Here is a 15,231-nt window from a genome sequence, read left to right as displayed (position 1 = left end):
GCATCAGCTTAGCATGCCCTTGTCTAGGAGGCAGCTCTAGCTTGGCAGCATGGGAGCAGAGAGAATCACCCTGTAACAAGGGTGATTAGCTCCTGAGAGATAACACAGAGAATCTAAATTTTCAGTTCTCCTTCAGTTCCTAGATAGAGTTTGAAAACTAGCAAAAAAAACCAACCCAAACCCAAAAGAATGTAAAAGTATGCACAAGATGATAAACGTGGCTGGAACCAGTGGATAAATAATGAGGAATATAGTAAGATTTTTTGGCAAAGTTACGTAACAAGAAGCAACAACGCGGGCCCAAAAAAAAATGTTCAAAGGAAGGTCATCTGTAATATTGGGACACTCAGTGAGTACGAGCATCATAGACCCCTTTAGATGACCGTCTAGCACTATAAAAGGAATTCCAACAGGAGGCGGACGCATGCAAATTAGTTCTACGCCAGTGATGTTTACCTATTAGCTAAGAAGCAAGTTGTAATGAATATGTATGATCATGATAGAATTAATGCCCTGTAGTAGTTTCATTACACACATCCGATTAGAGGAGCTATCCTCCCAAAGCTGTAATAAAGAATGCCGGCTTTCAAATTCTATTAGTTTATTTTCCGGCCGATTTCGGTATCACCTCAGGCTCGTCGCGGATCACCGAGACCAATGTTCGGTGATTCCGGCTGCAGGGGAGCTCAGGTTTGCCCGGCCTGGCCTCGTGTAATTTATTACAGAGCGCGGCCGCACTGTCACGGAACAGCCGCCCCTGCGCGCGCAGCCCCACCTTTCCCCCCCACGCGACGCTCCAGCGGCGGCTCCGTCCCTCCTCTCGTGCCAGGTGAAAGAAGCTGCCCTATTCCGCACCTGCGTCAGGCCCACAGTAGTTCCCTTACCAAAAGTGCCCGCACCTAGAAGAAGGCAAAATATTAGTAGTGGTAGAAGGGCGTGGCTGAGGCCGTGCCTTTCATTGGACTAAGTCGCTCTCCACCAGTTGCTTTCAACGCTCAGTCTCTGCAGAGACCACTCTTTGCTGCTGCTAATAGTCAGGCAGCAGTGGACAGCATTCTTGAGGAGATGAAGGCGAGCTGGGTCCTTGCTAAAGCGGTGGCGCGGTGTGTGACGCCATGGAGCGGCGCACACGCATCGCTCTCGGGGCCGCACGGAGGCGTGGGCACGATGATGCCTGGAGAGACGCCACCGCCGCCGGCCGGAACTGCGGCCGCCGGCAGGGCCTGCGCGAACTGCGGTGTTCTCCAGCAGGTAGGCATCGACCGCCGTCCCTGTGGCGCTTGGAGTGGGGTTTTTGCTCACAGACGAGGTAGTGGATCAGCGCCGGGCCGCTGGCGAGAAGTGTCGGGTACCACAGTCACCACTCCCTGTGCCGTCGGAAACGCGGATAGCGTGCGTGGTAAACGGGATCTCAAAGTAGCAGCAATGTCGAGTTTTAGCTAGGCGAAGTGTGGAAAATTAGCTCGTGTCTCTGCGACGTGCTTAGTGGGATCTATCAGGGAATTTCTAGTTGTGTCCTCTTGGCTTTGCTTCGATGCAGTATAAGGATTTAGAATTTACTTCCTTGAGGGCTCTTAAGAGAGTGTGTATTTTTATGGTATTACGCTTTGGGTAATTTTTATTTTTCCTTTCAATGAAGAGAAGGTCCTGTTGAGACTTCATAGGACACACTTAGAATGAGTATGGATGAGAAACTGGAAAATCTGTAGACTCAAGTGAGCTAATGTTTATTGCTGATATTCTGCCAAAGGTCAATTGAATTTTGACGGAAAAAGTTATAGGGATTTAGTACATAATCTACTGCAGAGGCAAAGTTTGAAGAGCTTTTGTAGCAAAGCCTCACTTAAAGATGCATACTTACTTGTGGAGCCTGCATTCTCTGCGTGATTAAAGACAGTTTATTGTATTTTCTATAAAATTAGCCATTGGATTAGGGGTTATTTACAGTACTGATTTTTGGGGTGTAAGTTCTTTACTGACTTGAGACTCTTCCTTACAGAATATGAATGAATATGTAGCTGCATTAATTGCATTGAAGCAAAAAATAATTGATGGAGAGTAAGTACAATTGCATGCGGTTTTGTTTGTTTGTTTGGGTTTTATTCTTAAGTACTTACAGCAATGCAGGAGATATGATTTTTGGAATGTGAATATTCGCTTGTGCACTACACTAAATGCTTCTCAAAATGAGAGTTCTTCATGAACATGTCCTAAATCTAGACTGTAAGACTAATTTATTCTGTAAAACATCTGTGTATAATGACAGTAAACAGAGCTATTTTGTGTACCTGTAATATTATTAGAAGTACAGGCAGAAGCAACTCTTTGAAGATATTTATTTATTTATTTAAGGCAGAAGCAGATGATATTTATTGATATTCATTTTGTTCATTTAATTGTGCTTGCTTATTTAATTTTTCTGTGGTGAAGAATGTGGGAACTAAAAGTTTAGTACAGATATGAACTTTTGCAGCAGAATTTAGTCTAATTATTAAATTCTGAAATTCTGTTGGGATTAAATATCAGAATGTGAAAAGTGAAGCTGAACATTGTTCAGAATGATATGATTATAAAATCCTTCTTACAGTTTGCTTTCTTTTCTGTGCTTGCTTCCAATTCTTCTCAAAACCCATCAACATATTGTATGGAATAATATATCAAGATATGTTATGTTTACCTCCATACTATGGCCCTAATGTCCATGCAATGGCTCCTAATTTTAGTGGTTTGTTTCTTATGTATCCTTTTCTAGATGCATGTCAATCTGGCTTTAGTGAATCTAAATGACAGTTCTGCATTCTATTTCCAGAGTATTTCAGCTAGCACACACTGGGTCTCTTAGCTAGGATCCTTTTTTCAAAGCTCCTTTACTCTGTTGTAATTTCTTTTCTGACCTCTGAATTTTGTGTCCCTCTTCTTTCTGCCAGTGCATATATTTCTTGAGGAAATTGCCTCTTCTTTAGCTACTTGCAGCTCAGCCTTTCTTTTTTGCTTTACTGGATTGCTCTTAACTATTGCAATAGAAAGTAATGCAGCCCTCTCTGTATTAGGGTAACTCCCATGGTATTACTCTTTCTTGTCCTTTCTTTTCTCGGTTCTTAAAAAACATAATATTTGAGAAAAGAAAGGAGTAGCTTTCCTTGGTGCTGTCCCATGGCCTTCTTGCATCAGGCTAAATGTTACCCTTTATGGCTGCTAGGAGAATAATATAAAGATTAAAGCCTTTTAGGGTCTTTCAAACTTTCTCTGAGATGTGTGTTCTTTTTTAGGAAAACATCCTTTCAAGTATGGAAACGTGTTTTATATATATATTTATATATATTTATATATATATATATATGTATATTATTTCCTTTATCTAAGCAATACTTTTTTTTTAAAGCTGCAATTAGTTAATGACTACAACTTCATGTAATCGCCAGTTGTTTTTTTTTCCTACTTAAAGCAGTTTGATTTGAGGTTTGAATGGCTTAATGAAATCAAAGGGTTGTATTGACTACTATCAGAAAATTTAAACCAATCTTACACTTTCTCTATTTATCTATAAAGCAAAAGGAAAGATACCCTAACATATGATTGTCAAAATCAGATGAGAAAATGAGTAATGTCTGGGTTTTTTCTTTTCTTACAGTCGTTTGCTGACAGAGTATCAACAGAAATGCACTGATATCCTTTAGTTTTCTCTTTGTGTTCTTACAGGATTAGTATACCTAAAACATTTATAAAAGGGCTTGAGGCTTTCTGTTTAGGTTATGAGATGATGTCTCTAATAAAGAACAAACTGGGTGGATTTTGTAAAGAAAACAGGCCTTTGGAATTAAAACTATCCATTTAAGATACGCCTATTTCTGCTATATGATTTAAGGTAGTCTATTTGAAATCTGAGTTGCTGAGAATTACTCAATCTTTTTCATGTAACAGAAGAAACTCTTCTTATTCACTTCAAATGTATTGAAATGCATATATAAACACTTAGTTCTGCAAGTCTTGGGGAGTTTTTTTTCTGGGAGGAAGTCTTTACTGGATGTCTCTTTGCAAGTTGCAGTTGGATTGAAATATACTTAAGGACATTTGATAAACTGTTTTTAATTTCTACCTTAACAAGAGATTACAGCTTCAATTTGCTGAACGGTAAGTTGGATTTATATTGTCTACTAAAGATGTATTACTATATTCTCTGTGTTGTGGTTAGTTTTAGGAGTCTGACGGTGTCATAGCAACAGCCATAGGTCTAAGCTGCACTTCTAGTATGGTACTTTTACCATGCTTCCTAGGCCATAGTTAGCAAAGGTATGATGAGGAGAAAAATCTGTCCTTCCTCTACAATACATGTGTGGGATTCTTTCCTGGCCCTGGGCTAGTGAGAGTCCAAGTGGAGATGTGAAGCTCATCTTTTGGTGGCAGTTAAATGTATGGCTATTTCGAGCGTCCATATTTGTGTGAAGCCTTTTGACTTAAGAGTTGGGTCTGTGTGCCCTTGCTTACTCTGTGGTTATAGAGGAAGAGGCAGCATATAATTTTTATGGAGTCCAACCTGCCTGTTGAAAAACACTGCATTTGGACTCTGCTCTTACTTTACAGCACTGTGTATGCAGAGACACTTATTACTGGCACTTTAATGTAGGCAGCATACTTCTGTGGCACATGCCATCTGCTTGCTTCTAGCTTTGGGTTCAGTGTAGTGCTTTTAAGTCAGATCTTGGATTTTCTTTAAATAGGTGGAAAAATAAGAACACTGAAACTATTAAAGTTTTTAGGTATCTCTTACAGCATTTTTTCCATAGGATAAAAGCAAAATACTCCGATGTTTGATTGAAGAATCAGAATGGTGAGTTTCAAAGCATCTGTGGTTTTGGCAACTTTTTTAATTGCACATCTAATTTCAGAGAGATCTCTGCTCTTCGTTGCCAAGTGGAGAAGATGTTACAGAAAATTCTGCCTCTGGAAAAGTGTCAGGAAGAGTTGGGTTCCTTGAAGGCAGAGTTGGAAGAAAAAAAGGTGTGCTTGTTTAAATAACTTGAGCTTTTTCTGTTGAAAGAAATGCATATTCCTAATGCTCATCTTAATGAAGCTGACTTTTAATGAGCTCTGTTCTTACTTCCAGCTCACTGGGACAGGTAGCTCTGGTGAAGTTAGGTGAAATTAATTAAATTACTTCAGGTTTCAGTGAGGCAATAAGTTTAGGTTGTTGTAGTTCTTAAAATTTTTGATCAGATTATTTGGTTATTTCCTCACGAAGGAAGGAAGGAAGGAAGGAAGGAAGGAAGGAAGGAAGGAAGGAAGGAAGGAAGGAAGGAAGGAAGGAAGGAAGGAAGGAAGGAAGGAAGGAAGGAAGGAAGGAATGAGAAACATTCAGACTCCTTTGGTTTTCTGCTCTGATCTTGTCAGATTATTGAATATAACTTGCACTAGTGGAAAGGTGCCAAGAAAGAGGGTCTGTGCAGAATAGTGTTGTGCTTCTGTTACCTTTTTGAACATATGTTTTACATCATTAGCTTCTGAAGTTTATTCCTAATTTCTCTCCCATCGCTTAGCTGAGGTTTAGTCTACAGGGAAGAAGGTTTAGATTGTTCAAATTACCTACATGTATGTATTTTCTAGACATTATTATAATTCCTGAAGAAAATACCCCACTTTCTTTCTTGTAGCTTTTTTATAATGAAGATACTAACATTTGTCTTGTTGCTGTACGTAGTTAGTGTTCTGTGTTAGAATGATTTTATAACTGCTCTTCCCTCAACAAGCATTCGTAGCTGATGTCCTGATGGCACTTTTTCAGAAAAATGTATAGTGTATAATAGTTAAGATCTTGATTTCAGCTTCAAGTTCCTATCCAGCTAGGTGTTGAAGGCATGTACTCAAAAGATAGACATAAAGAGATTAATGTGTTTGTTTGTTATAACTTTTGCCTTTAAAGAAAGAAGATAACCTGACTTTCCAACTTGCTTCTTTTCTTATTGAATATACTTATACTTTTTTGGCCAGGCACTGTTTTCATTAGAAGAGGTAAGATGTCTGCCATTTTTTTTTGCCCTCAGAATGGACATATTTTAACTGTGCTTTCCTTCTTCAGAATTCTCTCAAGATTTATCAGGAGACCCAACTGGAATATGTTAAAATTAAAGAAGAAATATTAAACAGTGATGCTGTGTGAGTTGTTTTTTCTCAACCTTTCTTTGCCTCTCTTACCTCTTCCAAACTTGATAATGTACCTTATCTAGTTATGCTTTCCATCTCACTAAAATTTTTGTACTTATGGGTTCTTAGAACAAGGAGTTGATGGAAGAATGATCCTAAGTATTGTAGCAAACTCTTTTGAGTGCAGTGTTACTTTATTTATTGTCTTGACATGAAGTGGCTTTATGTGGTTGTTTATTGAAAGTCTTTAAGAACAGGATGAAATTGAAAAAAAGCTGTAGTTTCTCCAGTTCTAAATGGTTCTTAGTTTCAGCTTTTTGTTATTGCCATCCATTTCAGTTTTGCTGTTAAGTCTCTGAGGCAGTATAAGAATAATATTGCCAAAGTGGTCTGTACTAAAATCAGTCCTTAAAATAATTATTTTAATGTAACAGCTCAGCAATTCATAGTGAACTGTCTGCCATGTTTGGAAATGAGCAGGAGGGATTTGGCACCAAAAGTGCAAAAGTAATTTTTGCTGCCATAATACAGAGTATTCTGAAACTGTGCCTTGTTAATTCCCAAAGTTTGTTTTTCCAGTAAGCAGTCAGTCAAAGGTTTCCTTGCCTGGAGCATATGTGTGTGTTAACTCTTACAGCTCTTGATACATACTCTAATGGGCTTGTCTAATTGCTTTTTAATCCTCTAATATTTTTAACCTTTAAATCACCTATATCAGGGAACTGTGACTTCTCAGTATTGTGTGGGAAGGTTCTCATGCTCTCAAAAGAGAACCAGCTAATATATAGCAAGGTGTTGGTAGTTGTGGTTATTTTTCTTCATGTGCATCACTTTGCATTTACACAAGCAAATTGCACTCTAATGACTTGGAATTCTAAGACCCTTTTGATTTTGTAGTCAACTTTTATTTCTGATGTGTTCTAGCACACATCCCAATGGGACTCCTGCTGCTGACTCCTTGCTTCCATATAAGCTGGTTATCATTTTTAACTTTGGTGTTTCTAAGCTATTTTGGTGCTACCAGCCGGTCGAGGGAAGTGATTGGTTCTCTCCTGCTCAGTACTGTGTAGGCCATGCCTTGAAGTACTGTGCCCAGTTCTGGGCTTTTTTGTACAGGTTTATGGGTATACTGGAGAGAGTCTAATGAAGGTCCACAGAGATGATCAAGTGACTGAAGCATTTCTCCAAAGAAGTACACTAGTCTCTTTACATGACTTGTGAAACATACAGTGTTCACAAGCAGAGCAGCAAGCCATTACCCAAAAGACTGTATGAGGAGACTAGGATTGTTGTCATTTCTTCAGCCATTCTGCACTAACTTCACATATAGACGTACTCAATGTACTGTGAGCTTTATGAAATGTTCAGTACATTGTCTTATCTAAGAGAGCAGAGAGCAGCTACCCCATTGCTAACTGCATCTTAAGAGGGAACTGACCACTCTGATGTGCTGGCAATTTATTGTGTCAGTATAGATATAATGTTTGTCCCTGTCACTCATATCTTCAAGAAGGAGGAGCCAGGGAACTACTGACTAGTCAGCCTCACTTTGATCCCTGGGAAGGTGATGTAGCAGGTCATCCTTGAACTCATTTTCAGGCACATGAAGGACAAGAAGCTCTAGAGTAGACAGCATGTCTTCACCAAGGGGAAGTTGTGCTTCACTGACCTTATAAATTGACATGTTTTCTAGATCAGGGGAGAGCAGTGGCTAGTGTCTGACAGGGAATAAGATCTCTGACACCATTTCCCATAATAGCCTCATCATAGCCCATTAGGCTGGTGCTGTAGGGGCTGGATGGGCAGACAGTGGAACAAAAACTGGCTGAATGGCTGGGCCTTGAGTGTGATGATGAACACTGTGCAAAGTCTGGTTGGAGACCAGTAGATAATACTACCCTAGGGGGAGACAGAGAGGGCTGCACAGTGAGTCTACTCCAGTTTAACATCTTGTTAGTGATCTGCATGATGGGGCAGAGCCTACTGTCAGCAAACTTGCCAATGGCACACGTGTGGCTGATGGGCCACAGGGGCATGCTGCTATCCAGCACAAGCTTGACAGGCTGAAGAAATGAGGTAACTTCTCAGCAAGGAGAAGTGTGAAGCCCAGCACCTGATGAGGAACAATCACCAGTATGTGCTGGTGGACAGCAGCTTGGGATGATTTCATTATGTGAGCCAGCGATACACACTGGTGGCAAAGAGGTACCAGTATCTTGGTTTTCAGTGAGTTTTGCCAGCAGGCTGAGGGAGATGCTATTCTCTTCTGCTCAGCACTTCTGATGCCACCCCTAAAATACTATGTTAGTTCTGGACTTCTCAATACAAGGGAGACATGGATATATGGGAGTGAGTTCAGTGAAGGACCATGAAGATGATTAGGAATAGTAGCATTTCTCCCGTGACAGAAGGCTGAGAGAACTGGGACTGTTAAGTCTAGAGAAGAAAAGACTCAGGGGTGGTATTACCAATGTCTATAAATACCTGAAGGGAGCGTGTAAAGAAAAAAGAACCAGGCTCACTTCCTTGGACCTCAGTGATAGGACAAGAGGCAATGGGAACAGAATAAGACAAAGAAGGTCATGTTTGCTGTGAACATCAGGAAACACTTTTTGCTGTGAGAATGACTGAGTACTTCCATAGATTGCCCTGGGAGTTTGTGGCCTTACCATCCTTAGAAATATTCAGTAGCCATTTGGAAATGGTCCTGGCCAGTGAGCTGTAGGTGGCCCTGCTTGAGCAGTGTGGGTTGAACACCATAACTTCCAGTGGATTCTTGCCACCTCAGCCTCAATTCTGTGATGCCATAGCTGTTTTGTATACCTCTGATACTGAGGCCATTTGAAGCAGTAGGTCATATGAGTTCAGTAATTTGAAAGCTGAATTTTTTCAAAATCAGAGTAATAGTGAATAGTGCATAAAATTACTGTTAATTTACAGGTACTATTAAAAACTTAGGTGAGAAATTATCACTCATGTCCTTTGGTCCAGTCTGCTATTTAGAGCCAGTGTTAAAGTTAGCTTGCTCAGGACTGTCTACTTGAGATCTGAATATTCTACAGGGATGGCAGTTCCCATGGAGTACAACTTCTGTTAGCATAGCATTCTGTCAGCTGCAGTTGTGCATGTATCTTAAGGATCAGATAGGAACTTGAGTTGGGTAACATAAAAGGAGTTCTGCCCAAATGCATCATCTGCAAACTGCTTTTTGTAAATTGCTAGATTTAACATCTACCTATTTTCTTCATGTAGTTGTGTGTTGATGAAATTAGTATAGTTCTGTATATGTAAATGTAATTACTTAATTTATAAATATTATTGCAATGATAATGTTGGCACTTTGTTTCTGTTTGTTCAGATTCTTGTTATTTGTATCCTAGTTTTTTTTAATCTCAAGTTGAAAAGTACCTGTGAGGATCATTGAGTCCAACTCCATTCTCCTCGCAGGACTACTTAAAACTAAGCTGTAAGACTAAGACTATCATTCAGGTGCTTTTGGAACTCTGTCAGGCTTGATGTCAATGATTGCTTCCCTGGGGAGCCTGAAGAACATTTTCCTGATGTCCCATCTAAACTTCCCTAGTGCAGCTTGACTGCATTTCCTTCTGTCCTGTCACTGGTCACCAGAGAGAGGAGATAAGCACCTTCCTCTCCACTGTCCCCTGCTGAGGAAGTTGTAAACTGTGATGAGGTCACCCCTCAGCCTTCTCTTTCCTGAGCTAAACAAGCCACTCATGGTCTTCCAGCACAGGTTTCTGGGAGTCCCAGGGTCTGTCATTGGTGACAGATGTGAAGAAGGCATTAAATATCTCTGCTTTGCATCCCTATTTGTGATGTGACTAACCTCATGAAGCAATGGACTGATGTTATTTCTGATCTTCCATTTGCTGTTAAGATATTTTAAAAAGCCCCTTTTGTGTCCTTCAGAGTACTGGTCAGCTTGAATTCTAATTGAGCTTTGGCTGCATGAGTCTTCTCCCAGCAATGGTAAACAGCATCTCTGTGGTCTTCCTGTGTCAACTTATCTTGCTTCCAGTGTCCATGCATTGCATATGTAGTACTTCTGTGCATTCACTTGAAGATAATCTACAGAGAAACAGAAGTTTATTACGTCCTGTTTTCTAAAGGACAACTCCCCCCTCCCCTGCCTCCCCTTATTTCTTTCTATAAAGGTATTTTATGAGGAATTTTGCTGAAATTCTCACCTATGGCTTGACTGTCAAAGCCATCATATAGGAAAGTAAGTATGAACCTCTTCAGGCTGAGAAGGCACAGAATCCTTGGTCTATTACTTTATACTATAAATACTTTGACTACTGAACATGCAAAAGGTGGTCAATCATACAATTTATGAGTGGATTTTTGAATATATTTTGGTTATTGTCTGAAGTGGTAATTAAAGCCTGAACATCCAGAAAGGCTTAGATGGTAAGTCTCAATCTATTACACAGGTTTTAATATGGGGAATAAATTAACTCTGTTCTGCTTCATGAAAGTGATCAGTGATCATTGGTAGAATTGTCTACTTACCACAACAGTTCAAAAACAATTTCTGGAATATTAGAATTTAGTAGAAGAAAATAATAGAAATGTGTATTTTTCTATTTTCTATTTATTTATTTTCCAGTTCTGTGTGTTTTACATATAAGGTAGGATTGGAAATGTTGAAGTAAAAATTGTTTGGGATGCTTCATGTTTTTTCCTTTGGTTTGACTTTAGTCTAAAGTATCTGGATGTTCTGAACAAAAAGGTTTGGGACATAAGTCATCCTGAGGGTTATTCCTGATTATATCATTGCTTAGATATTATTCATTGTAAGCAATGATTGTTGATTGTTTTTAAGGAGTAAAGCTAACCTGTCTGCATTACATCTTAGAAATGCAAAAACCGAAGTCAGTTTTCTGCGGTTGTATTTCTAATACTGGGTTGTTGCTAAAGGTATATTTAGTGGATTGACTCTCTTAAAAGCAAACTTTGCCTCTGTAACAGATACAGCTGTTTGTGTGAGAATGCCAGCAACATGGCACCAATTTGATTTTTCAACTTCAGGGACTCATTGATCTCACAAGGTCCTGGGTATAGGAGGTGTGTTTTCTTTGAATGGCTAGATTTTTTTTTCTGACTTTTCATGCAACATAGTTCTATTTTAAAAAATGTTCTGTTAATGTGGTTTTTTTAACAGGAGAAAGAAACTGGAAACTAAAGTGAAAAAACTTGAAGGTAACTTTCTACATTGAGTAGGACAACAGTACAGTAAGATAATCTCTTTTTTCCTTTTCTGTCCAGAGGAATTGTGACTTTAACTTTGATGCCCAAGGAACAAGGCAGGCCAGTACTATGTGGGGTGCTTAGTCTCTGATTTATATCAGCCCTCCTCCAGAATATTTTCTGCTGAGTGTCTTAGGCATGACTCAGATGAAGTTGGAAGGGAACTTCTAGTCATGAAAACTTCAAAGGATGGAGTGTTACCAGCATCTGTAGGCAACTTGGTTCAGTAACATGTTGAAAACTCCCATGTTTCAGTTTACACCTAATGTCTGCCATACAGCAGTCTCGTTCCATCTTCTTGATTGAACAATCTCATTAACAGTCTCATTCCATCTTCTTGATACCTCTTTGTACAGGAAAGCTGTTCTTGTATTCTTTCTATGATTTGTTATGTTTTCCCCTCTGGCTGATTAAGTCTAGTTCAATAAGACTGTTTTCACAGGCCATGTGCTCCATGTGCTCTAATAATCCTGGCAGGATTGTTCATGTTTATGTTCATATTAAAGTATTTGGTGTTCCAAAACACACAAATATATGTGTGTTTTCTGACTTTGAAATGGTCTGGCACTTGTATTTTAGTTGGTTAGTTAGTTAGTTTGTTTGCTTTTTTTTACGTGGAGAAAAAGCATTGGCTTCATGGCCCTGTGTTTTTCTTGTTTGTGAGGAAGACTTTCTGAGACTTCACTTGCTGTGTCATCAATTGGCAAGGCAGATATTTGCATTCATATCATGCATATTTTAGCTGTGCTTACCATAGTTCAAAATACAGTGAACTGAGTGACATATCTTAGTGTTAGAAACCCCCTGAATCTTACTGTAAAGTGCAGGTACAAGGTGTTTATTTTGATGAGAATTTTGGAGTTCCATTGCAGGACAGCCAGGCTTTTTACACACTTGCCTCCAAAATCTCAAATTCTGGCAGAACTAGAACAAAATACTGAGAGACAGTATGTGTTAGGTCCAATTTCAGTGACTATTTTATCTCTTTTGGTTTTTTCTATGTTCATTAAATATCTCAAACATTGTATCTTTTGGCAGTATGAAATTTTGCCATTATTGGTTTTTTTGTTAGCTTACCACTCAAGGTTCCTTTTTAAAACCTTTTATTTTAATAGGCTCTCTTCTGATTGATCAGCAGGAAGATTCCATTTCTTTTCTTTCCTATCCATATATAAGTAATCAAACTGAACTCTCAGGAGTTCTCTCTGCTGACTCTGTCACCTAAGAATTTTCCTAGGAACCTTGCATTCAGTTCTCACCTACCCTATACCCTCTATTTCCACCCATCTGCACTCTTGCCTGGTGTCTGTTAGACATTAAGAGATAAGGTCCTCTTCTCTATTAGTTTTGAGTGCTTTATGTATCTTTCTAATGCAGCTGGCTGTGGTGTGTTCATCTTTGAACCAGAGCTCTTATTTAAATAAGAGAGTAAAACTGTAAAAAACCCTTGCAACTCAATTTTATCTCCTTTTTTCAACAATATACTTGATGTATATTTATTGTTCTACAGTACAATATCATTACAATATGACCCACTCTTCATTCTTGCATATAATTGAGAAAACTAATAAATGTATTGCTGTGGTTCAAAACAGTAATTATACAGTAGAAGGCAACATACTTTTATGCATGAGATATTGTCCGAATGAACCAATATATAACTTCAGTAGATCTGTATTTCACACTATCTGTTTTTTTCTGGTGACTTTATTTGCAAACTAGGGAACTACTATACCAGCACCACTTAAATTAGTGGCCTCTTTACAGTGTAGTTTTTAAATTGAATTTTGGTTCTCTTTTTTGAAGAGGCTGCAACAAAACATACACAGGACTTCAGACAACTAAAAACTGAAAAGAAAAGGCTTGAAAAGGAGCTGAAAAAAGTACAAGTAAGGCTTTCCTTGTCTTTGTGTGAAACTTCTTTTAGTATTTTTGGGGGAAAGAAAGAAGCTATTAGTGTAATAGGTGCTGAAATAGTAAAATTACATTTTTGGGGGAATATTGAATATTAAACATTAGCAATTCACTGTAAGAGAGAAATTTTCCAACTTCAGAAATGTTGATATAGATTTCATGCTCTTTAGGAACTGATGTTCTAAGAAATATGTATGGCATAAAAATTCTGTACTTCTTCATTTTAACAGGGAAAACTTGATGGTGTAATTAAAGAGAAGTGCAGAAAATGTAAGTGCTTATGTTTGAATGCCTTTGAATTTGTATGTGGTATTGTTCCATTTGAATATTTTCTTTCCACCTCTCCTCTTTTTAATAGTTAAACATGCAGAAACTCAGAGTTCAAGTGAAGATCTTGCAACGTATATAGACAAAGGTAAGACTTTTTGCAAGTCCATTCTCTGTGTGGAACCAATTGTTACGAATTTATCGCAGCTCTTCTGGAGCTGCAATTTTGGAAACGGGATACTGCTAAAGTGCTATAAGAGCAGATGTGGTTGATACAAGTAGGTTACACTGATGAAGGACCAATCCAATAGATTACTATTTTCAGTTTTTCAGCAAGGAAAACTCTTGATTCATAAAAATGACTAGTCTACCCTGTGCATATGTGAAGTCAGCTGATGTGCAATTATAAAACAAAATGCAAACACTGAAAAAAAACACTAACAATCCCTCTGAAGCTTACTGAAATCATAAAGCACCAAATAGGAGAGTAATACGGTAAAATTTCTATGTGAGACTTGGAAAATCAAGTGGAAATACAGGAGGTATAGTTGTATTTTATCTTATTGACTTTGTTTTAGTGATCTAAAATACATGCTACAAATTTCCTGAATCTAACTCTAATGGAGCAAACTCCTTGAAAACTTCCTCCAAAGTACTGAGGCCAAACTTTAGGCAAATTTATTTTTTGTATTTTTTGCAGTCTTTTAAAGTGCTGGTACTGCTTTTGAACTGTTTAGATATGCTGAAGGCTGTTTTGAGGCAAAAGAACTTCACTGTTCTATTTCTTGCTTTGCAAAATAGGTTTGTTGCAGAAATTAAATGTTTTTAAAAAAGCCACACCTTGTCAGTTTGTGTGTGTCTTGGCATATTTTTTACTTTTGGATTGTACTGAATTGGTACCAAATTTAATCCTTTGATTTTTAATTAATGGCAAAATAGGAAAATTAATATCTGAACATTAATTTGAGCTTCAAATAGCAGCAAGGATTTCTTAATAATGAGTAAATGGTAGTGTTGTTATTAGCTCTTTAGCAAAATTTGGTAGGTTTGCCTTGTATATGCTGACTGTTTTTTAATATGTCTCTTCATAAAATAATAGCAGTTTGCCATGGCCTTTGACTTACAGAATTTGCACAAAAACAGTCTCAGTTCCTGATTGTTGGATTTATGATACTTTTGGCATAAGTATATAAGGTGCTTCTGTATCTTACTGCAGTTTTGAGTTTTTCTTCCCTCTCCACTTCTCTTCTGTCTCTGAAACTAGGTTGTTTGACATCACCTAGCAATAGTGCTGTTAGAACTGTAGACAGTCTCCTAGTGTTGTGGCCTGATAATTAGTTCAGATACATGGTGCTATTACATGATAAAACTAAGATTAATTATTACTGAGTGAGCAGAAGTGTGATACGCATCTTCGTAGAAGATTTTCTCCCAGGTTCATGTAATTTGATTTGTTTTACAGAGCTGTTTAATTTCGCTAATGCTACATTTGAATCTGTTTTACCTTTTACTTTGGGGGCTGTTATAACTTTTTGCAGTACTCCCTATGAAAAGGAAAAGGTAAAGCATTCTCCAGCTGTTACTGTACTGGCCATATCCCCATAGCAGACTAAAGGATCTATTCCCTAAATGGCATCTAGCATT

The 15,231-nt window shown here is 38.3% G+C and overlaps 1 protein-coding gene across 3 annotated transcripts in view; it reads left to right on the top strand.

Annotated features, from left to right (window-relative positions):
* Positions 1 to 1,050: 1,050 nt before the first annotated feature.
* Positions 1,051 to 15,231, top strand: part of ICE1 (interactor of little elongation complex ELL subunit 1) — a 38,392-nt gene continuing 24,211 nt past the window's right edge. Inside the window, exons 1-10 of one of the 3 annotated variants that reach the window (XM_077179529.1) lie at positions 1,051 to 1,251; positions 2,000 to 2,058; positions 3,632 to 3,667; positions 4,114 to 4,131; positions 4,887 to 4,998; positions 6,074 to 6,150; positions 11,321 to 11,358; positions 13,213 to 13,295; positions 13,551 to 13,590; positions 13,679 to 13,735. In XM_077179529.1, coding sequence (XP_077035644.1) covers positions 1,066 to 1,251; positions 2,000 to 2,058; positions 3,632 to 3,667; positions 4,114 to 4,131; positions 4,887 to 4,998; positions 6,074 to 6,150; positions 11,321 to 11,358; positions 13,213 to 13,295; positions 13,551 to 13,590; positions 13,679 to 13,735 — 706 coding nt within the window. In that variant the 5' untranslated portion in view covers positions 1,051 to 1,065. Of the gene's footprint in view, positions 1,252 to 1,999; positions 2,059 to 3,631; positions 3,668 to 4,113; positions 4,132 to 4,886; positions 4,999 to 6,073; positions 6,151 to 10,384; positions 11,224 to 11,320; positions 11,359 to 13,212; positions 13,296 to 13,550; positions 13,591 to 13,678; positions 13,736 to 15,231 lie in introns of those variants that run through there. The other 2 variants (XM_077179536.1, XM_077179539.1) reach the window with 2 other exon arrangements.

This window comes from Agelaius phoeniceus, chromosome 1 (genome assembly GCF_051311805.1).
Source record: "Agelaius phoeniceus isolate bAgePho1 chromosome 1, bAgePho1.hap1, whole genome shotgun sequence".
Taxonomy (NCBI): domain Eukaryota; kingdom Metazoa; phylum Chordata; class Aves; order Passeriformes; family Icteridae; genus Agelaius; species Agelaius phoeniceus.
The sequence above is the reverse complement of the archived record's forward strand: the minus strand, read 5'-3'. Positions and strand labels throughout refer to the sequence as shown.